Raw genomic sequence first — 25,158 nt, forward strand, 5'->3', positions numbered from 1 at the left:
TACACACTACAACCCTTTATCGACAGAGCAATTGCGTCAGTGGAACACTTGTGTTTTCACGTGTGATTTAATGCAAAATCACAAATGCAATTTAAGCATACCATAGCATATACTACTGCCAAAACACAGGGTAGTATAATAATCATTAATAAGACTTGTATAAACTCTGTGATTTTAAGTGGGAGATTTTTGTGAACTTTTGACTACAGCAAGGAATCACACTAGAGTGGGATGGGACAGCTGCCTATGCAGATTATGCAAATTGAATCCCAATACCCTACTGAGTCACTTGACGGTTATGACAAGTTATTACCAATAACTCATATATTGGAATGCAATGATGTAATATAATATGTCCTCCACACTCATCGGCAATCCAGATAAAGACGCCTGAAAAGGCTTGAAACGAACAGATGCTTCATTTCAGACCGAAAAACACCCAACATTAAGATACGTTTTTTATTTTAATAAAATCAATCACTACTGAGAACAATTTGTATAAATTTAATGTAGATAAAGCATTTTGTAAGTTGTTTTTTTTTTTCAGTTGACCAGAAAGACCAGTTGACCAGTAGTCCAGGACTCCCTGTTTCATTTGGGTAAAAATATTACATAATACAGAAGCCCTGTGCTCTAAGCCATTCTTCAAAATGGGAGACACAAGAGAGAATGCCATTCAACTAAGTCACATATCTACTGGGGAAATTAAAAAAAAAAAAAAACTCCAATAATCATTATTAAAGAACTTCAACAAACAAAAGCATCTTTTGAGCACAGTCTCTGTGACAACCATATGACACCATACATTCACCAAAAGGTTGTTTGAGAGGCAGGAAGAAAAAATTAATTTCTGTTCAACTGTAACAAACATAAACCAAAATATATGGTGAAATGAAACAAACACAGTTCAGGACACACAAAAACCAAAGTTCTTGTCTGAATCCCTGGACTTATACCTTAATGAAAATCTGTAAGGGGAGCTGAGGAGTTCAGGCCAGTAAAGTGTCTTAGTGGCAGCATCATGTCAAGTGGGTAATTTGATGCAGGAGGAACTGGTGCACTTCACAAATGGCATCATAGGGAGAGCACGCTAGATTTTAAAATAATAAAACAACAACTCAAGAATCAAGTCAAGAAGGTAAAGTTTGGCCAAATTAGCTACACATAAGCTTAAGTACAACAAAGTCATTTGGCGTGACCATCACAAAAACCCTGAAATCAATCTCACTTTGTGAGCAGAAATGAAAAGGTATGCTCTATCCTAAATAACCTGAAGGAGGAAAAGCTTTGTCTTATTTAAAGATCAGTGTGGAAAAAAGGGCTATAAGTCTCGTTTTATACAGCGCATACGCTGTATAAAACTGTATATATCTTGCTTTAACTGGAAGGCAGAGGTGATTTTGTAAAAATATAAATCCTTGATGTGTAATTTTCCCTCGCACTACATATAATGTATGCTGCTCTAACACAGTAGCATATCAACATTTACATTTTCTTGTATAGTTTTTAAGTCCACAATATATAAGTCACAAAGGCAACGAGTAGGTCAAAAAGCTCTTTGATTAATTTGACTTTATTACCAGGCTGAAATAGCAGCAGGCTCCAGTTAAGAGTCCTTGAATATAAAGGGAACTCAGGCAGTACTGATAAGATTGTCTCATCTGGCTTGCAGGGCTAAAGTGACGTGTGTTGCCTGAGAAAGGGGAAAAAAAATGGATGGCAGGATGTGGCTACTATTAAGCAGGTAATGGGATCCATCCGAGATGCATTAGAATCAGTCAAACACAACCACACTTGGTTTCTGTTCAAATGACTGTCACAATCACTGCGGATGCACACCTTCAGGTGACAAAAAAAAAAAGAAGAGAAAACTGTCTCTGGCTGTGCAGGCAGTTACCCAGAAGCTGTGCCTGGCTCAGGTATGTGCTCTGTCCTAATCGTGACGGCTGTGAGAGTGGAAGCGAGAGTGAGAGCTGTCAGCCTCTCCTCACAACAAATGCGCCCGAATGGAGACAGAGAGGAGCGAAGTGGGAGGGAGGGGAAAGGAGGGAAAGGTGCCGAGGTCACAGACAGAACCTGTGACCCAGTTGTGGCCACACCAGCTGTTTCTCCTCCACTGCCTCCCAACCACAGCTATCTCTCTAGACCACATCCTGCTAATTGGCCCATGCTACTGTGTGTACATACACACACACAGACAAATGCTTTATGTGGAACCTGCTAAAGAACCGTGAAAAGGCTAGTTCCTGGTCAGAAAGAATGTTTCTGTAGTTGTGTGATGATTGATATATACAGTGCCTTGCAAAAGTACTGAAACCCATCAAACTTTCTCACATTTTGTCACACTACAACCAGAGTTCTCACTTGTTTAGTGTAACTGATGTAACCTTGCTGGTCTGTGAGCTGAAAACATCTGCAGATGAAGTGGCAAGATATGTTCCAAGTCCAACTGGTAAAAAATAAAGCCTTTACGCAAAAGTGGCAGTCATTGTTTAGAAAAAGAAATAAGTTGTCCTGCCTCATGTTTTCATGTGGTGAAAACATGAAAAAAAGCTGCTCTGGTATTGAGCTTCTATGAAAAAAATATATACATGTGGAGAAAGACTAACCGCCCTAAACCCACCATCACCACAACGATGAAGGCAGGTGGCAGCATCATGCTGTGGGAGTTATACACAACAGGGAGATATAGAGCTACAGATACTTAGCCAAAACTGCAAATGGATTGATTTGTACCAAAGTATATTCATGTGTTATAATGACCTAGTCAAAGTTCATACTTGAAATCCATTGGTAACATGGTGTAAGACACCCTCCATCTAATCAGACTGAGCCGAAATCAATGTCTTATTGTGCAAAAGTTTAAGACCCAAAGGATCTTGCGTCTGTAGTTACAGCGGCAGGTGGTTCTAAAATGTTGTTGCTAAATCTGCATGCCGCACTTTTAAGTTTTTCACTTCACAATTATGTATGACATTGTGTTTGTCTTTTGCATCAATGCCATTAAGATACATTGCAGTTTGAGGAGGCAAAGTGACAAAATATGAAAAATCCTAATGGTCTCTCTGCAAGTCTCTCTGTACGTTAAAACAGATTTCCAAGAAATATTAAAAGCCGGCTGCACTGCCACTGTGCAGGCAAATATCCCCCTCTGACATGCATATGTGCTAACAAACAGAAAAACACTCCGACTGACTGAGTGACAGACCGACATGCCGACCGCCACCAAGATTCTATGAAGGGCAAGCTCAATTAATTGGTGTCTCCGTGTGCGGGTAAGTTCTCCGAGCGGTGTGTGTGCGGCGATAATGGTAGGTTGCACTGACAGGCAGGTTATTTAATAAATCCTGGGATGTGAAAGTCAGAAAGGAAGGACACACACTCAACATGAAGAGCCTCCTTTTTTTAAATATATTTTATTTCTGCTCCGTATCTCGTCTGTCACAGCCCTCCAAACCTACTCCGATTGTCTTTCAGCACTCAAATCCGCTCACCCGCACATACACTTAGCCCTAATTGCGCGCCCACGTAAAAACGGTTAATCGCCGGCACGCTCCCGCATGGCGAGAGCAGTGCGGCTAACACACTCCAAGTGTGCATGAGCGGGCTGTGAAACACGCTCGAGATCTCGCTCAATCAGTCTGATTTGTTTGTTTCCTCCTAAGCGTTTGAGGATTCCTCAAGGAGGAATAAAACTTTGTATAATCAAGTCAATTATGTCATTCAATCAAGTCGAAAATCATTTGGAGTCCCTTCTAACATCCATTGATTGCAAAGTCATGCTGAATATTTGCTCGCCGCCATTCTGTCGTCACAATAACCCCGCCGTCGCTTGAAGTCGCAGACCCAGCTGACACGGCGAGGTCCTGAACTCGCTTTTGCAGGAGAAGAGCGAAAACAAAGTCCTTCACCTTGCACTTTTCCAGTCAAGAAAATACCTGGGATTTATAAAAGGAGGAGGGGGGAGAGAGTAAGAAGTGTACAGTGCCTGAACAAAAGGGGAAAGAAAAAAAAAAACGTTCAATTAATTTATAAGAGCTCTTTTGTCTCCTTCAGGACATGGTACATTATGTGCCTGTGAAAAATCCATCCTTACTAAAACTCAAGGTCAAGTGTTGATGTTGCACAGAGTGGATCAGCTGAAGGTGACCTTGACTGATGTGGAATATGACATGAGGGAAATGGATCTCTGCTCGGTGTGGGGAAATTATCTGTGAAATGCTGCCACTGTATCAAAGCCTGTTTGTGTCCGCATACAAGCCGGAGAGCATGTGCACATGGCGATGTCTCGTACATTTGTCGGGTGGAGTGTGTAGAAACCACGAGCAGTGCATGCGCACATACAAGCGAGCGGGTCCAGGTCGCACGTAGATGTCAGAACTTCAGCTGGGATTCCAGTATTAAGCTTTGTTTGATTCTGATATCAAACTTGCACAGTTAGGGTTGGTCATGGCAGCTGGTTGTCATTGCTTGTTTGCTCTGTAAGCACAATGCATTTTGTTGACCAGGCATGGCAGGCTGTGTGGAGATGCAGCCACATCTTCAGCTGTTTGCTTGTCATAATTTGTCTTTTTCTTTGTTGTTGTTTTTGTCTTATTGTGGGAGAGCATCCATACTGATGTTGTTGGCTGCTGTTAAATATGAGATACGGAGCATTCTGCTGGATTAACAGAAGGTGCTCCCACACTGACTATCCACAGGGGACGGGCAACGTTAGTCTGTTATAAATCTCTACTTCTTACTGGTGAGTAACATTGTAATAATATCCTCCAGGAAAAACTGTGACTGCATGTATTTCTGTGACATTACTGCATTCCATCAGGCTGCAAATTATGATCACAATTTGTGCTTTTTAGAGCAAATTTGTTTTTTTGCTGATTAGAGATTGGGTGGGAAATGTATAACACTTGTATATGAAAAAAAATAGTCATACTGCCACTTAAATAACATATAAATTATTACAGATTACAGATACAACAGTTACTATTGTACCTTTTGGAGTATTGAATGATATCTGCTCATGAAACGCCTTTGGCCAGAAACATGATACATGTTTCTACCCAACCATAGTTTTAAAAACAGCGTTTGATAACAGTGATCAGTGGTGTCTGTAAATTTTCTGACTGCAAACATTTCCAAAAGCACCAGTTTTGTTCTGGTCTCCTATCAGCCAGTTCACTGGCAGAAAGCAGCAACAAGTGGGGGATGCTTTATGCTTTTTTTTAATCTTAGAAATTGTATGGAAAAAAAATCTTAATGTGGAATTTTTAACTAAATTTCCTCTAGTAAAACCAAAACTGCTGTTATCACGAGGCAGACAGAAATCATTGATGTCATTTTGGACCAAATTTTTCTAAGGCTAAATACACAAAATCTGTATGTGAAGCAACAAATGCAGCTGTAGCTTTTTTTCCCCTTTCTTTTTTTCTTTTTTTTGTTTTTTACAGTGCAGTCTGCTAACTTCAGTGCTGCTGAGATTTTGCCAATGTCACATCAAAGCAACACCAGTAATCATTGTAAAAATAGAAGCGATTTGAAGGATATCTAATTAATACTCTTAAATAATCACACAGACATGAGTCAGTCCCACAGCAGCTAAAGCTTCTCAGCAGACAGCTGAATTCAGACACCCATTATCCATCAGCAAACAAAGAAGAAGAAACAGCAGAATGTCACAGAGCTGTCGCCAAATTTATTCGGAAAAATTTTGAAGCCATTTATTATGGTGGAGTGGCATTAAACTATGCTCTGCCAACTGCTAATAACTGTTAACTCATTTCTCTGTTGGAGAAAAAAAACTAAACAAATACTAAAACCTTTTAAAAATGGAGGCCTTAACAGCTCCACAGCCATCAGTAAAACCATAATTTTCTGCACATGCAATGGAATAAAGTTCAGTTTTTCGCAGGGTAGAAACAGAAAGCAGTCTTACCTTCCCGAACTGTTCAAAATACTGCTTCACATCTTCCACTACCGTGTTGGCCGACAAGCCACCCACAAATATTTTCTTTGTTCTTGTGACCATCTGGAAGGAGAAAGGGTGAGAGGAGAAGATGAGTGACGAGACTTCAAATGCATTGCACAACCTTTAATGAGGCGCCAAAACACACTGAGTGAGCAGCACCTGCGATGATGGATGGCGAGAACGCAGAGATTCACACTGCAAAGTTTCAAAGACAATTCGGTGGTGTAGTGCCGCTTATCTAGTCAGGTTGTAAACATTGAAGGTTACAGCTTCATGTAAGGGAGGCCATGACAGACATTCCCCTTTTTCACGTTTTTACAAAAAACTGTTGGGATATTTTATAAATAAATATTGTAAAAAAACATAATTCAGCTAAATTAATTTTGTGCAATAAACTATTTTTGAAGGATCGAGTGCCTTCTTGCCATCTTTAGTTCCCTCTACAGATGGATTGGGATCTAGTCTGGGTCTAACAATAGCAACATTGCTTCCAGTCAGAAGAAAAAGATGATGAAAAAAAAAAATTATGTAAAGTCTAAATATAAATCTGCATAAAAATCTATAACATTTGTCTTGACCAGGATGCGACGTAGACCACGTTTCAAGTTTTGAAATGACTCCACAGAAAACTGGATCCTTGCTGAGCTAAACATCTGCAGTTTAATCTTTGAAGTTTCCATTTATGTTTTGGAAAAATTTAAAAAGAAATAGTGATAATTAAAAAAGAAAAAAAAACACGGATAATTTATGGACTTTCAAAAAACAATTAATGAGTGCTAGGAGATGGAATCAGAGTGCATTAAAGGCTCATTTAGCTTCAAACGGGAAGAATATTAAGGATTATTACCCACAGCATCTGAAAGGGCACAAACATCTGCTGCAGAGCACATGCTAAAATTAGGGGGGCAATTTCTCTGAGATCTACACCAGTATGGGTGGAAAAACCTGTAAAGCGGGGGGGGGGAGGTTTCTTTTGTTGTGCACAGATCTTTCTCCATTAAAAACCAGTCAGAGAATTGCAGATGAAATTAGAGTTATGTTATAAATTCTTTTTTATTAAAAGCAACCACAATGTACCCCAACATCTGACCTCTTCAACCCCGGTCAGCACAAGTGTTCATTTTCATGCCACACATTCTCCCCGGGACTTTGGCTTTCTTTTTGCACCTTTTCGATGAGCCAAGATGTTTTTCGTTTCATCTTCGACTTCACAATTATGCATTTTTTTCCCCCATTGCTTATCAAATAAAGTCCCCATAAAATTCATTAAAGTTTGAAAGGCACTGGATACTTCACACAGCCTGCTGGTATAATCAGGAATAATGATAGGAGAGACTAAATGACAACTTCCAGAACAATAATTGTCAAAACTGATCTGGCTAACTTGTATTCCTTGCACCTGTTTGGCAAATACAAACACAAAGACAGAAAAGCATGTATTACTGCGCAGTATTTTGCTTCCAAATGACATTTTGCCCAATGAACTATTTTCCTCATCTCTTTTGAAACCTATATTAAAGATTGAGAATTTACTGATACGATGAAGCATATAATGATGTTTGATGCACTGCTCTACAGACAAAAAAAAAGCAGCAGAAAGTCAAAGCTCTGATCTCTCCTGGCTCGCCTGAATCAAACAGAAATAAATGATGGGGGGCAAGATAAACATACTTAAGAGATGCCCAGCAAACAATCAGGATGGCTGAGAGAGAGCCTACCTTGATCAAAATGCTGACCGAAACACTTTCGATATGAAAGCGGCTTAACACGGAGGAAAAAAGAAGCAACGTTCAGCGAGTGCTGAAGTAACCATCTGTCAAGAGCTTTCCAGGTGCTCGCAGTCTCACAGCGCATAAGCCTGCACATATGCACACAGCCTCCCACACATACAGTCCTTTGCTTTAATTTTTGTCATTAAAAAAATAACAAAAAACAATGTTTTATCACAAAACAGCAAATGAATAAGCAAGACAAGTAACAAACAAAAGCATTTTACTTGAAGGGATTGTGTTTTTCAAACAGATCTTGTGATGGATTCAAAAAAAATAAAATACACGGATTCTCAGTATTATGTTCTTTCTACTTCAGTGTCCAGAGGTAAAAAGAGTAAAGGATGAAAGCACACAGCGTAGATCTATGGGACGGAGATGCAAGATACAAATGTTGTAGACACAGGCCGGTTCCCTGAACGAAAGGCTTCAAAATGAATGACTCGATTTTAATTTAGTAAAATGTTTTATGTTGCAGTTCACAAGAATATCTCAGAGCAATTTTACAAAACAAACAGGTTTAGGAAAAAAAAACTGGGATTGTTCAAATGATCTTGATAAACAAATGAATGAGTTGTTGGTTCTAAAGAGCATAAAGTGATGTAGCACAGCCCATTGCCCATATGTTAGACACCTGGCTGAATTAAAACTCCTATATTTATTCCCAATTTTGAAGGAAAACATATCCGACTGTTTGGAACCAGGTGAAGGAGTAAATATGAAACTTAGCCTCTCTAGCAGAGTTTATCTTTCAGATCAATTGAGTTTGAAACTGATCAAATAACATTTTATTTAATGAGACTGATCACATGAACAGAAATATAACTGCACACATGTGTAATTAGGTCATAGTTAGTGATCTACCGTTCATTGAAGTTATCACTTTTCTGATACACATAAACACATTTATCATGTATTTATTTTTAATTTAATCAATTAAACAAATGAAATTATAACTTAATTTGCTATGTTTTTTCGTGCTATGTACGAATTTGTTATTCGTACTGTATGAATAACTGTTGTCTTCCTGTTTTAAATAAAAGTAAAATTAATACTGGGAGATTTGGGTATTTTTGTTCAAGGTTATATTGTGTTAATCTCATATTGTCCCATGCCTAATTCAGAAAAAAATAAATAAATTTAAGGCAAGGAATTGTCTGTTAAAGGATTAAACACAAAATGTTACCCTTATCTATATACCAGTCTCATCCCTCATACCAGTCTCTCATGAGCACAGAGCAAAGGGCTTAAATATATAAACGCTGCTTGTGAAGTAATTAGAAATGGCATACAGGTGTCTAAATATGCTTGACCTTCTCCGAAAATCAATATACAGCCGCGGCAAACAGACCACAGACTGAGTGTACAAATATTTCTGACACACAACGTGGCTCTTGGGATCCAGTTAAATATGATCACATCCAAATGACTTTTGCCATCACTTGACTTTTTCCTCAGCCACAAGTCGACACTTGTAAATGTTTCCACGGAGCCGTATCAATTCCACACATTAGCGTGCTAGAATGGAGCTCACATTCTAACAAGGTCGTGTCAGCTACATGGTAAATGTTAGCCGGAGTACACATGCCAGCTTCCAGTGTTCTCCGCCGTTGCCATGGCAGTGATAATCCCCAAACAAATCTGAGGCTGAGCGAGGGCAGTTTAGGTCGAGGAAAGCTGAGTCAAGACTGACGATACAAACCCTGAGCCTGACAGGCTGGGGCTGATATGTCACCAGATCAATGAACAGAAAAATACACTAAGTTGTTTCTGAAACCATTTCTACTCCGTGAAAAATAAAAAAAAACAAGAAAAAAGAAAAGAAAAAAAGCTCTTCCAATAATGTTTCGTTTTGCCTTCACTGCAGTGGTTGACCTCTAGACGTGCAAAATTATCGACTTATAAAGTGGACAGTTTTGGGGTTTTTTTGCAGATTAACACTGGCCAAGATTCGGCAGCGGCAGAATCCCCAGCGCCCCTCCTCCTTCCGACATCATCCCTCAGGCCTCGGGGGTTATCAGCACTGGATGCTGCCGCCGGCAACCCCACGCCAGACAGCTGCTGATAAAGCGGTTGTGTGACTATTTATCAACATCAATCACTTTTATCATTGCCAATCTTTGGGAAATAAATAAATGAAAATGAACAAGTCGGTGTTCATCTCTGCTTCCCTCTCCAGATCAGCTACATGTCCTGGTTCCCTTCCGGGGCCACCCGTCCCTCTCTGGTCATATTTCAGATTCTCTCCATCGAGGTGCGACCAGTCAAGCTCTCAGCCTTGTCTTATTACTGTTTTGACATGTGAGCTCAACTGCTGATAGGATTCCTCGGCTCATGGGGCAACAAAATGACTTTATTTTTCTCTCAATGGTGGCTACTAATATAAGAAAAACTCATGCCAGTTTTAAGAAAATAAAAAAAAAATCTTCAGTGGCCTGTCTGTAAGTATAAATTGCTGTATCTAATCTTATGCCGCGCCAGGAGTTAGAGCAAGAAAAGATATCTTAGAAGTACTGTTCTCCCCACTAAATCTATGTACATATTACGCAAGTGTGACCAAAATTGTAAACATTTTTTTACCTCGATTGGTCAAAAAGAAACCAGAAAAACAAAACCATGTATTGTTGACAGAAAAACTCCTTAGGGTCAAGGTCACTACTGAGTGAGAAGGCAGTCAGTCGGCAACAGCTAAGGGACAGATGCAACAAGATGCTTAAAAGGAAACTGTATTTTCTACTATGTGAGATATTTTGTGCTTCATTCAGTCTGCAAGAGCGAGAGAGACCAAGACTTTCAGCAGATAACAGGAAGGCAGAATGTAATGCACCAAAATTGCTGTGTTTTGTTCTTTTGAGCTTTTAACCTGTCTGTCATGAAACATGCTGGACTTGAAAATGTATATGTCAATAGTTTGGAAATCTCAGAGCTAGGATTTAAATACAAACAGACGCCAATACTTCTTTAGTTGCAACAATGTTGAGGGTTCGGTTTAGAGCAACTAATTACATTACAGCTGCGCATTTTGAGTTTTTGAACAATGGAGAATTAAATGTAAAAAAAAATTCTGCTACCTTTTCAACTTCCGACGTTCCAACTGTTTCATATACAATTGAAATTCGTCTCTAAGAGACTCAATGTAAGCTTTCCAATTACAAAGTTATACTATTGCAATCTAATGGAAATTATTTGCTTCACCAAAGCCTGGAGTGTAAAAAAATAAAATAAAAAAATCAAAGAGCAAGAAGAAATCCATGACAATTCACACCAGCATCAAAAAATCCTTCCAGATTTGAGGTCCATGGTGGGGCCTAAACATTTTTGTTTTAAGTGTGGGGAAGAATATAAATCGCTTTGGGAATACATTGAGGGTTGTTTGAGTATGTTTAACCCAAAAAAGGCTTATTTAGTAGAGTGGAACACTGAATTAAATTCAATAGAAATAACTGACCTACTTTTAGCAACCCCTTCCAAGTCAATGACCAAAGGAGCAGACGTGCCATGAGAAAGGGGAGGCCAGATGAAGGCCCGCTTATAATTTCAGAGTCACACACCAAAGCTGAAAGTCGTAGTAGAATTTCAAGACTTTTATTGTGCAGTCTTCTAGAAATAGGTATTCAAATATGTTTCAAAGCATAAAACTGAGCACCAGTTTGAGACTAAAGTTGCTAAAGAAGATTTGATTTAAACTTTGCTTAACCTTCCTCTCCCCACACAAATACTGTATTTTTTTTAACCTTTGTCAACCAATTATGACTGATGACCAATTATGAAAATATTACTACGACAATGGACCACTGACTTTTTCTTTCTTCAAACTTTTATCATACTCTTTATTCTCAATAAAAAGCAAATGTTTCTAATGATTTCCTCATATTTCTGTCCATTTAATACATTTTAACTAACACTAACAACTGGATCACATATTTCCCATAATTTAAATTAGAGCAGTTATTTGTTCAAACAAGAAGCAAATGCAATAACACCAAGAAGATTGGATGAAATGACTTTAATTTGACACAGATCATTATACATTTTAACAAATGCAGTTTTCACTGAAGCCACTGGGGAACCGAGAATTCCCCACACAGCATTTAAAGCAACATTAGTTCTGATCATTTGGCTTCACTTCTTTCAAGAATCCATCTCCGCAACAATTCAAGCTGACAGCTTTAAAAATGGACCATTCCTCAACCCACTTTTTTCCCTTTAACCTAATTCAACATGTAGTTATTTTTGCACACCCCTAAGAGACAATAGGGAGGGTTATCAGTGCGCATGAGGAAGTTTGTGAGTGTCGACACATGAATGTGTTTTTAATTCTTTCAGAGCTCCAAGCTGGGCGTATATGAATGGCTACACAAATTACTGCCCCAGTGAATTCGTCATGAAAATAAAAGGCCTAAAAGATGGTAAGGCCTACAGAGAACAAAAAAAAAAAGTTAAAAGGCTTCAGATGTAGCTTTGTCAACACTTGTTAGCTGATTTTAACAATGCCAAACAGAACAAATTGGCAATGACTAGAAATGACTTATTTGAGATCATAAAAAAGCTGTAGAAATTTGCTCCTGAATAGTTTAAAAGCAGAAAAAAGAAAAACATCAGATGAAGACTTTGTAGAAGCTAAATCAATGTCTGGAGTTGAGAGAATTTGGCAAGACCTAAAACAAATTGACTGAACTACAACGATTCTGGAAAGAAGAGCAGATCAAAATTCCTTTACACTGATGTAAAAAACCTATTCACAGTTTCACTTAATGGCAATTATTCCCATTTATTATGATTTAGAGTAATTACCTTCTCATATATGGAGAGGCTGAAGAGGAGAGCCACTAAATTCTCCAGTCATTGAATTATAGTCAGTTTATTGTTTAGCAGCCAATGAGTTAAACATCAAAGCCTTAAAAGTCCTAAAAAAAAAATCTGAATTTATACCCATTAATAAAAAATTATGTTATAAAAAGAGTAAAAACATAAACCTGAAAATTAGCATCCAACTCATAAAAGTATTTAGCTGGCTGTTGGAGAGGATGCAGAAGTTAGCATAAGAAGAAGCCCTAGGCTATTACTAAGCAATCATGCTAAGTGAATATGAAAATATTAATACATGTATGTATTACATGAATTGCCTGTAATTCCTTCTATTACCAGATTAGAACGATATGCAAGAAATGAAAATGTTAACCCTGAGAACTGTACAGTCCGATCCTTGAGTCCAATTATTATCCTAAATAAATTATGTTTGAATTAGCTTGACTGTTTCAGCATGGCCTAAAGGAGGAGCCAGCTGAAGAGAACTTAGACAGAGCCAACACGTTGCCCTTCATTTAAAGGTAAATGAGTAGGATGGTAATAGTCATCGTTTATTACGTGTGAATACAAATCACACATTACTTGAAAAGCAGTTGTCTTATAAAGTGTCCCAGTAGAGCCATACACATGTGTGACAGCACATGCAAAACTGCTGAGTAAATATATGCAAAACAAACAGCAGCAGTCTGGCTACTCTCCACTCACTGGTCTGTGTCAAAGAGCAGACAAACAAGCTTTGGAACAAATGTGTGTAAGTGATGCTTGGTAAAGTCACCGCAGACCGGTCTGATTTCACTTGTATGGCTTGTATGCAGTCTTCCCCCCATTTCCAAGCCCTTTTAAAGACGGCCACGTCTTCCGGTCTCTTACTGTATAAAACTTTCTTCCAAGGGTGAACTATACAACTGAAGGCAGTTGTGAGTCGAGCAAGATGGAAGAAAAAAAAAAAATCCTGTAGCTGATTTTGCAACCTACAGCATTATTGTTATCTGTAATTTTCAAATTTCAATAAGTGGAAGCAAACAAAATTCAGAGAGCCACTTTTGTGCGCCAACAAACACCCATTAGTGTTTAAAACATGCGCAGAAAGCAAAGAATGCAGAGGCATGGATGTTATTAACTCGGCAAGCAGAATATAAGAAGAGATTAATACACTGAGAAACAATATTTAAGTAGGAGAAAAAGCAGGCAGAGTGGAGGGAAAAAATGTTTAACATATTTATGCAAATCCTGACACTTCAGTTGTGGTGCTGCAAGTGTGTGCTTTCTAAATTGTTTCCAAAGAGAGAAGGAAGTGACAGATGGTGACAAAGACAGGTAAGCTGATATCACTTCTGACGAGTGTAGGGGAGGAAGAAAATGTTTATTCTTAGATCGTAGATCAATGTCTTCACCTCTCTCTGTCCAGATTGCTTTTAACACGAAAAGGTCTAGAATAATGATGCAAGCAGTCGACCAGTTCTAGACTACACATCTGGGACTGCATCAGTTTTACAAGCTGCTGCTTTGAACAACATAACACCTACGTTATTAGCAGAACATTACCTGACAAATATCAGACGAGGCGTCTCGTCCTTGCCTGCACCAGGTGCACTGCAGTGAACTCAGTGTCCTGAGCTGCTCCTTTCTGTGCATCACTGAACGATTCCTGGAAGTCACTGCAGCTGGATTTAAAGCCACATTCAAAAATCTCCACGTGAGGATAAACTTAAAGAATAATTTAATGCGCATTCTAGGAACCTGGACTTTTCTTAAAGTGTGGCAAAAACAAAGCCATTGTTAGAATAATCTGTAAACAAATGGAAGAGGATCCTGTGCACTGAAAAAACACAAAATCTTTCACTTTTGTGCTAGTGTAGAGGGGTGGAAAACCAAGTTATTAGTGAATAAAAACCAAGAAGTAGAAAAATAGGCACCCCAACATTATTTTTCATTTTGTATTTTTAAGTTTTGTAATAAGTTAGATAGTTTTGTTTAATTTCGTCCGTGCAATTCCGCGCGCGGCCGCTAGGGACGCTGTCGCGTTGGTGGTATAGAAAGCACTGAGCACACAAGAAGAATAAATCTTCCTGTTATGCTGGCAAAAGCTTAACGTGTGTGCCTCATCTTTTCTATACCACAGGTTGGTAAAATGTATTTTTATACATATATATTGATGACCGTCGGGAGTTAAAGAGCTCATTGAATCGGTTGTTGACTAATGAGTCATTTTGTCCGGTTTGCGTTGAGTATTGCTTGGGTGGAAAACGGGACACAGTTCTGGAGGTTGGGGTATGCTAATGCTAGCGGACTTTGGTTTCTACGTATTAAGCTAGCTGAGAAACGGCCAAAGTACTACCAATGTCCTATTGAACTGGTTTGATGCATTTTGTTTCTTTTCAGTTTTGTATCTATTTATCTGGCAGATAACTGTTGTAAGATAAGATGCTTGGACATTAAAGTGTGTTTTTCCTATGCAGAATAGGTCGTGAAGGCTATTAAAATATCGAAAAGCAAATTCATGCACTTTTATTTGAATTGTTAAAAAACAAATATTTGAACATATGTTCATTACACAAGAAGAATAAATCTTCCTGTTATGCTGGCAAAAGCTTAACGTGTGTGCCTCATCTTTTCTATACCACAGCACCACACGTTGAGGGAAGACCATCACATACATTACCCTCAGCCCTCCAAGGTTGCGGGGTAACACTAGTTTATAGTGCAAATATTGTAGTGCACTAAGTTACAAGTAACTTTTAAGCAAGAGTTTTTTTAAAGTCAATATTTCTTTAGTATTGTTGAAAAAAGTAGTAGTTCCACTGGCAGATTACTCCACATATCAGCAATATTAAGGAATTGCTGACTTAAAACAAGTTAATATAGCTTGCTCGAAAATTATTTGTAATTTAGTTTTTGTCTTATGTCAAGTGTACTAAGATATTTGACTAGACACTAGAAACCAGAAAAAAATTGCAGGATTTTGTGTTTTTGCAATTTGGTCATATGAGACCAAAATGTAACATTTAGAAACTCCTATTAGTTTCCAAATCTAGAACAAACTTAAAAAGTACCATCTACTCAACCCAGAACAAGAATCTAACATGGAGAAAACCCTAGTAGTTTATAAATTATGGACAATTTATTCTTATTCTTATTCAACATGGGGAACCAATATGAAGTTTTAGACTTTTACCTTTTCGTCTTTCTTTTGTTGTTTTGTTTGTATTTCCTTCTAATTTGTGTAAACCACGTTGATCTGCCTTGTTGCTGAAAATATGCTATAAATAAAATCACCTTACTTGCAACGACCCTATGTGAGGAATGAAAACCAACACTAAACGCCACTGTGAAACATGGTGGTGGCAGCGTCATGCTTTGGGCATTCACTCATCAGCAAGGAAAGGGAAGCTGATCAGTCGACTTGCTAAAGGGAACAAGCTGCAAGAAAACTTTGTAGAGGCTGAACATTAACCTACAGAATCATTATCCACAAGAGTTAAAAGCAACAACTACGCACTGACTGACTTTATTCCCCCTCTAAAAATTAACAACGGAAGTGTCTCATCCCCGGCGGTGTCAGGTGCCCTGCAGTGAACTCCATGTCCTAAGCTGCTCCCACTTGGCTGCTCCTCTCTGTGAACCCTTCCTGAAAACAGCTGCTACTGAGTTTAAAGCTGCAGCCATACAAACTCCTTGTGAGGGCAAGCTTAAACAACTGATCACAGCCTGGACAATCTCTTAGGATTTTTAAAGCCTAAACACCCATTTTCTCGTTCTTTTTTTTTGGTACATGCAAGACTTAACATGCCTTTGAAAGGGGTTTTAGTTTTGGACCTTTAAATAAAATAAAAGGACGACAACACCTTTGGAAGTTGGTGATAATGTGATTTCAACAAAAGAGGCTGGTGATTTGTAGCCTAAAGTGAGGGGGGGGGAGAAGATCTGCAAAAATTCAGCCTTAAAAGCTTTTCAAAAATAATGTATCAATCTGCTTAATAGATTGTTATTATCACTCACTTCAGGCTTCTCCCACTGGACTGAAGCTGCTACAGTACAAGCCATTAAGAGTCAAGGAAAACAGGTATTGTAATGGGAGGTCACAGAGGGAACAGAGAAATAAAGCATTGCCTTTGTTTTTGAGCTGCTGAACAGCTTCGGCAAAGTAACTTCATAATGCATCTTTTAACGCTCACACCTCTGTTCTTCTCTCCGTTAGAGCTTCAGCTCAGACTCTCACCTCCCTTGTCTGCACGGCGGAATAGGGTCTCAGATTTTCTTTTCCCAGATGTAAAATTTCAGACACAATTTCCTCTGCCGGCGTGGTCAGTCTGTGGTGATGAATCAAGGGCGGCAGCTATTTGCATAAATTTCCATTCTGTCCTCCCATATGTATCGCCCATGAACAGGGACTCCGTACAACACAGATTACATGAGAAGCCTGCAGTTTGTTCTCTATTTTACCTGCATGTCATTGCAGGGCTTTTTCTCAAATGACCTGATTCAAATACCAGGAATTCTGGGAGATTTTGATTTATTTACCCCGAAAGGCAATCATTGGCTCCTCATTGGGTGCTCATCAGCGTGCGTTTTCGTTTCCATTCTGTTGCTGTCTTTTATTTGTAATTTTGATTTGCGGCTAGCATTCTACTGGTTTCCAAGCGCTGGGTGTTTTCTTGATACGGACGTGACGTTGTGTTTTTGTACCTGATTTATTACTTGTAAAATGAATGCATGTTAATAACATTTGTGCCTTGCAGAAATACTTGTATCATTTTGTCAATATTTACATTCCAAATTATATGTATTTCATTGGGAATTTTATGTGACAGACCAGAACAAAGTAGTGCATGATTGTTAGTTGGAAGGTAAGAAGAAGAACACATTACTAAAGAGTTTACAAAATACAGTCTGAAAAGTGTGGCATGCTTTTGTTATAGTCCACATTACTCTGATAGCCAAACAAAATGTTTTTAGAAATCAGAAAAGTTGGTCACATTTTATTTTTAATAGTTTTTTGGTTAAAATTTTGAAGGCCTTATATAGTTTTTTCATACACTTCAAAATTATTACCCATTTTATGTTGGTTCATCATATAAAATACAAAATAAATGCTGTAAATATTGTGGACGCACAGTGACAATAAGTAAAACAGTTGTATAAATACTTGCGCAAAGCTTGGTGGTACTATTGTGGGATCATATTCGTCCCACTTCCAACATCAAAAAAGAAAAATGTAATAGAAGAAGGCCATTCTTAGGGATAAAATAAAGAGATGATGGTATCATGTCAATTATCACATAGCAATTAATAAAAAATTTATTATGACACTTCAAACCAGTGTTTAGATCCATTAAGGTCCAAAAATGTTTCAGCGGTCAATATCTTTTGATTAGGAACTAATCAATGTGCAGAACTTTTCTATTTTTTTATTTTTATTTCATTCAAACAAATCTTTTGTTTTTATCATTTATTCTGAGGTAAAGAATACTTTATTCCCTTTGTTCCCTTCGATTCTCACTCGTGTTTGATCCCGTCATGCTCCTGATTAACTGACCGTTTCTAGGTGCAAATAAGCTGTCAGCGGATCTTTCACCCACCAAAGCATGCGAACGCCCTTTGCCGAGTCAATTCTCAGACAGGTCGCATGAGCTCACACATCCAGCTACGATTAAAAGGTGTAAGCCTTTATCATAGCCCTTACCCGTCGCACATACAGACTCACAAACGACTGTAAACACAGAATCCAAACCCCACCACTCCCCCTGGCTGGAAGAAAGGAAGGAGACGGGGGATTTCGGTGTCATTTCTCGCAGCTAAAAATAATGGGACAGATAGAAAAACGTCTCGCGCCTTGTTGTATGAGCCACAATTGTTTCTGTTCTAGCAAGGGGATATAATTGCCGGCATTCAGATCCCGACAGTGGTCTCGTTCATAAGCAACTAGAAAGCACCAGAGAGCATCTGTCAATGCACTGTAGTATGATCAAAGGCCTAGATGTTGTGCAGGCACGATCAACACACACACACGCGCGCGCCGCACGCATGCACACACACTCGCATACGCATGCATGTGAAGGGAAAACATGGTCAGTCCAGGTAAACACTGCCTTGACTCATTTGCATCACCAGTGCTGACTCACAGAGAGAAAACACGGCCAATAAACAACAAACAACAGCGCAATCACTTTTGCTTTAGAGGGCACTCAGCACAAGGTAGAAGACAGAGGAGGATCACGCAGTGAGAAAGCGGGACTAGATCGTCACTGAAAAGCTCGGCGATTAGCTGCAGCAAGATCTGAGTCTGACTATGAGTTAGGTGCGAGGGGCAGCTGCTGGTCCTGGTCCAGGCAGTGTCCTTTTAAAAAGTGGTCCAATCTCAGATCTAGTGTGCATAAATAGATCTGTAATTGCTTATTACAATACAATTAGAGCAAAGGAGATGAGAGAAGGAAAGATGCTTAGTGCAAATGTGGAGTGACAGGCCCGAGTGCCCAGAACCAGGATTACAGTAGCCGTTTGCACACAGACGCAAAGCATGAGCAATAAGCGAAAGATAAAGAGGGAGAAAGAAAAAACCGAGTGAGGGGGAGCGAGAGAGGGGACAGGAAAAGGGAGTTGGGGGTGGAGAAGGGCTGTCAAGCACAGGGCAGAAGCTAATGACAACTCTGGCTTCAACTTCCACAGACGTCTTTGAAGCCCGGCTCTGATCAGAGCCGTGATTGCCACCTCTGCAGGGCCACCACTCCTATATTAACCTACACTAACAGCTATTCTGTGAAAGTCACAGGCCCCCTTTTTCAGAAACCTGACTCCTGCCAGAGCCGGCCATCTGTGGAGTGGCCCCGAGAGGCGGCCAAGATGCGCGCATGTAGAGGGGGCACAATGTTTGCATATGGCCTCGCTATAACAGTGACAGTCGAGCTGAACACGGGGGCCGGTTAGAGCTGATTAGCCGCACTTCCCTCCTCAACGCACTACAGTTATGAAGATTGATAGAAGCAGCTTAGAGCTGATTATGGGGCCCTGGAGATGCACGGGCCCATACCCCAAACAAGCGCGTTCGCGGTGCATTCTCAATGAGCGAAACATGCAATCACTCGGCACAGAGCAGGCATTAAGCAAGCGTTGTGGCAATGAGAGGCAAATAAGAGAAATGGACAATGCCAGAGGTACTCTTAAGAGCTTTCCAAAAATATGAATATTATGCTAATTTGATGCTTGCCTGTGGCCAAATCTAGGACATTTGAGCGAGCTCGTTGCGAACATTTACCAAATTTCTAAGGCAATATATTGTGAACGAGGCTGGATATCTAAAACTCACTCCAGGGGTTATGAGACGCGGCATGCCGGGGGTCTATTTGGCACCAAGAACACTGAAATTAATCTTGTTTTCAAATGAAGCAGCTGTGCTTTGAGACACATTATAAATAATAAAAAAAAATACAGAAAATCTGTAATACTTATTAATAAAAGAAATCTGGGTCATGGGTCTTCGTGTGTTTAACAAGAATAGAAAGTAAGCAGGTTGTTACCATTAAGAAATAAGACTGGATCTGCATTAGATTGGTTTAATGTGGCAAAAATACAATGACAGCGTTAATGTTAAAAACTTTAAATCATTCTTAAAACTTTTTGTAATGATTCATAAAACAATGACGTCCAATTTAAACAGCTTAAATTAGCTTTAGTTCTAACATATTTAATCCATTTGTAAAACATAAGAAAAAGAGACAGATTTCTTTGTTAGTTCAACAGAGTCACTATACTATACACATAGGCAACACATATTTCTATCTTTTAACTGTGCACCTTGTTTGAAATTGATCTTTATAATCACGTAACCTTTTCATCAAATATGCAATGATGTGAGCCAGACAGGGTAGAAAAACGCGGACCTCACACGGACTAATCCGCCTGACCTTTTAAACCCTCAGCAGAGGGCTGAGCAGTTCTCTAGCAGCGACTGACTCACTGACATAGTTTGGTGCTTCTCTCCTGTCCTGCAGGGCACAGAGAGAAGGCAGAGGCAGGACCCTACTGCTTCCTCTAAAATAATTTTAAAAACACATTAAGAGCTGGGCGTCTGTTTTTTTGTGGGTTTTTTTTTAAACACCATGGTGCCTCTAAAGCTATTTTGGGTCTCTGCTGCCCCCTCCCTGTCTCTGAACATGCACCATGTTGATGGCTCACACTATAAACTTCACAAGGCTAAGTAAGTTAGGTGTGTTTGATTTGGAGAACCCAGCTGAGAGATAGCTGGGACACTGGGGCTGCCTTTTTCCCCTCTAGTTACCTAGAAGAAAGATCCAAATATTATAAATAAATAATTGAAAATAAATGTGTTACAACAGGTGGGACATGGACTAATTTCAGCTCTTTACTCCCTTATTGAGTAAATGCAAATCTGGATCAAATAGTTTTTTTAAAATCTGCTGTTTTGTAGGTGGGAACATTTTGACAAAAACATGACTTTCTTTCAAAATGCAACAATTTCTGCAAAAAAAAAAAAAAAAAAAAAAGAAATTTTGTTATTTCATATTAGGACAGTAGTAAAAGAGTTCTTTGACTTTTTTTACCCAGCAGGATTCAACATTGTTTTCATACTTTTCATATCATAAAATATCAAGATTTTATATTATCAGGGTATTCCCAGTAACATTTAATACCAGAATCTACAACATGATGTAATTGCTTTTGTAAGTCTCAAAAAAGCATAAATTTTTCTAACAGCAGCTAAATTGACAGAACATATTGATTATTTCAGTTGTGATAATTACACATGTTCATGTAAAATTTGCTTTAAATTATTTTAATTTTGGTACATAAAGTTTTTGAAAAACATAAAACAAGCAGCCTCTATATTTAGTAGTAAATAATTCATTAATCAGACGATGAGAATCACCTAATTTTTTCCTTAATCATCACTGATCTATAATCAGCATCTTAAAAATACTGATTTTCTACTCAATATTTGCAAAATGTTTTAAAATTAATTTCTCCCACCATAATCAATAAACACATCTTGTTATGCAAAAAATTGCAAGTGGTTTTTTTTAAAACAGTTAATTCTTGAAATAAAGCAAAGTTTACAAAATTTAGGCGATAGGGAATAGGACCTACATTTGATCTGAATGTTAGCCTTCAGAGAAGATTAGAAATTAGCATCTGCAAGAAAATGGCAGCTTTTTCTGCAGCCATAAAGTTTAATAGTGAAGGGGTATAAAAAGCTAACATTTAGTGAACCTATAATTATTTGGGTAATCTGCTAAGACACCTAGTCTTTAATCAGCTGCTGAACCGACACCTTGCTTGTTGCTTCCCAACCAGAATTTTTACACAGAGTTGATTTAAGAGTGATGGATGGGACTTCATTAATTTGCACTCAATGTTAGCCCAATCACTTTTTTTTAAAACAAGTGCTATATATATATATTTTTTTTTTCACTTAATGGAGAGGTAGCATGCAGAAACATGTAAGTAAGAGGCAGTGCTGGAGATTCTAAAAATAAATTTAAAACCACAGGAAATAGTTACTGTCTAAAACCTTGGCATACGTTGATACCGCTAACCACCCCGGATGATATTCTGCGTGCTATTGCAGCAAAGGGGAAGGATTTCTCCTCTCAAGGTTTCACAATTTCCAGCATGTCCTTTATCCTGCTGATGCATCAAATAAAGGCGGTTCATACTGTACAGAGTCTAAGGTCACCAGAGACTCATTTGTTATTTGTGATAATTTGGCTAGCAAATTTACTTATTGTATTCAGACATCAGGATTTGTTTCTTTGCAAGGGCTCAGTGGAACATACGGCGGCTGGACAACAAAAACTGTGTTTCTATAGTTAATAATCTCTCCTGCTTGAGCTGTTTTGAGTGGCAGTGAGTTGATGTTTCCATGCCTGACCCCTGACACCGAAACCAAACGTTAATTTTTGAAACAGGACCCCTTGTCTTGATGCTGACGGTAAGCACTAGAGGGGTAAACAAATGGGATTTTAACTTTCAATTACAATAATGGCTTTTTGTGATAGGCCTTCACAAACCTTAACCTCAGCCCCCTCCACGTATAAACACACACACACACACACACACCCACACCAACACCCAGCCATTGCCTCTCTATCGCTCTGTTTCATCCCCACACAAACACACACTGGAGAACACACATTGTTGGAATACAATGAAGCTAATCATTGTGCAACCTTCATCTCTTGAAATGTGGTCACCTGAGTGACAAGATAACAAAACAAGGAGGCGATAAGCAGGGGATGGTATGGCCACATAAACACAGGGCTATCTTTGTTTTTGTCCTCTGCCTTCTCATTCTGTGAAAGCAGCAGTGGTCAGCCCTGAAAGGCATCATCTCTGCAGTCCAGCTCGATGTCTTCCTGAATTCTCGACTTATTCTATTGACATTTTCACACTAATCAAACACTGCACTGCTGATTAAATTGACAATCCTTACAATGATGCAGTTTGGTTGGAGACGCAAGTTTCTTACAAAAAGCTGAAAGTCAGTGTTTTCTCAGCACACTCCTGCTTCCTACATAAAACTATCTTTGCACAGCAAACGGCTTCTTGCTGCTGAATAAATGATCAAAGGAATGTATAAATAATCCTTTTAGCCACAAATAGTGGCCATCGGAGCCCAATGCCATCCAACTCAACTATACAGGCGAACAGATGAAATTGTTGCCTAAACAAAAAGCAATTTCATTGGAAAAAAAACCAAGAAATATCTACGTGGCATGATTAGTTTTTATTACAATTTAATATAAATGAAGAATACATGAAGAATATTTCATCCACTCAGGATTTTGAATGATAAAACTGTAAGTCTAATAATTTGGGGTGAATCAATTTATCAGCCGGCTGATAAATCGGTTTCCTTCATTTTGGGAGATTGGTGATCAGGTGATACTTGCACACAAAGTTGATCTTATCCACCGATCTTATCTACCTCAGAAAAGGTCTAAAAAATATCAATCACTTCTGCTCTGCCATGACAGCAGTTTTGACTGATACTCCAGCCCAGTAGGTTATGTCTGCACATTTGCAGTTAACAACAGTCACCCTACTGTTGCCAACTCAGCAACTTTGTTGCTATATTTAGCAACATTTCAGACCAAAAAAAAAAAAAAAAAATTGGCATCGGCCAAAATCAGTAATCGGCCATAAAACTGCAATCTGTGCACCCTACTTATAATTTATAAATTTATAGCCAGATTAACAACTCAGTGATATCATCTTAACAGGAAGGTAGTGATACATCCATCTCACAAAAATAGATAATACATGACACTGAAGTCATTGAGCTTCTTTACTAAACAGCAGTCCACTAGCAGCTATCAGTTACACTGCAGCCACAGTTAGTATTGGTATTAGCATAATGCTAACTGACCAATTGTGTGTGGTTTGTCAATCTTACCGTTTTCTCGGTACAATACTACTTTTTCTTGGTACAATATTACTTGGTACAATAACACCAAGTTATTGTACCAATAACTGCCGGTTAAAATTTCTTCAGTGCTTCTATAATCACAATTTGTCAGCCAGCTCGACAGGTCTTTATTATTCTAGGTTTTTATTATTATTGAGTTGCCATTTTGAAGTTTCCATCACTTCAAGATAACACAAGAACTACTTCCTTTCTTACTTCAAAATAAGAGCTTCAAACATAGATAAGACCTTGTTAAGCTTCAACTTTGACATGAAATCACCATCACAATATGATCTACGTGACATGTTAAAATCTAGTTTCAATTTTAAGTTGTGATTAAAATAAACATTTTCAAACTATTTCAGCTTTAGTCAATTTAAAGATGTCAGACATATGAAAAATTACAATCTAGAGTATCAGGGTTTTGTCTTCCAACACTCTCCATATCTTTTTGCTATTTGTAAGATTTATTAGGATCCCTTGCTTTTTTAGAGCGAGCATATCTTTGCAAATGTTTACATTATCAACATATATGTGGTCAAATGTATGAAAAGGTCTAACTGGTGTAATGTAAAACATCTTTTTCCTATGTTCATAAACCTTTGGCTCATTCATTTGTTTACACTCTGAAAAATCACATCTTGAGATGAACCATACTGCACTTTACATTACAACTGATCAGGATAACATGTAAGTAAAACAAAGATGATCAAAATTTTATAGATTTTCCTCAATTTCATCAGAACTACAAAGTTGGGATGTTACTATCAGTCAGTAATACCAATGGTGCTGAACCAGTGCTAAAGTTGCAATATAACCAAATTTGTTGCAACACAAATCACACACCTTTTAGTGATAGAACAGCCTCAGCTGTTCAAATGTAGAGGGCTTAGGAAATGCAGCTGCTTGCATTTTTTAAATAAATGCAGCCAGAACCAAGAACAGAGCATTCAAGGGAAAAGAGCGTCCTCTCTAATAAATACTTTATCGTAAAAGTTTAGCAGGTTGATTTAGTTATCGAAAAAGTATTTTTTCAGAGAATTTTCTTAGATTTGGTATTAAAAATCATGTATTTTCCTCCTTTTCTCATTCTTAGAAGTGAAAAGCTTTTCCTTCTTCTGGTTTCTACAAAACTCAGCTGCACATAAATGAATAAAAATATAATTGTTTACAAGTAAAAACAAAAAGCCTGA

General features: G+C 38.4%; 1 protein-coding gene across 5 annotated transcripts in view; it reads right to left on the minus strand.

The window, feature by feature from the left end:
- msi2b (musashi RNA-binding protein 2b) overlaps positions 1-25,158 on the minus strand; it is a 301,650-nt gene that overhangs the window by 201,818 nt on the left and 74,674 nt on the right. For all 5 annotated transcript variants that reach the window (XM_032576245.1, XM_032576242.1, XM_032576243.1 and 2 more), the window contains exon 6: positions 5,933-6,025. In XM_032576245.1, coding sequence (XP_032432136.1) covers positions 5,933-6,025 — 93 coding nt within the window. The remainder of the gene's footprint in view (positions 1-5,932; positions 6,026-25,158) is intronic.

Source organism: Xiphophorus hellerii, chromosome 11 (assembly GCF_003331165.1).
Source record: "Xiphophorus hellerii strain 12219 chromosome 11, Xiphophorus_hellerii-4.1, whole genome shotgun sequence".
Lineage (NCBI taxonomy): Eukaryota > Metazoa > Chordata > Actinopteri > Cyprinodontiformes > Poeciliidae > Xiphophorus > Xiphophorus hellerii.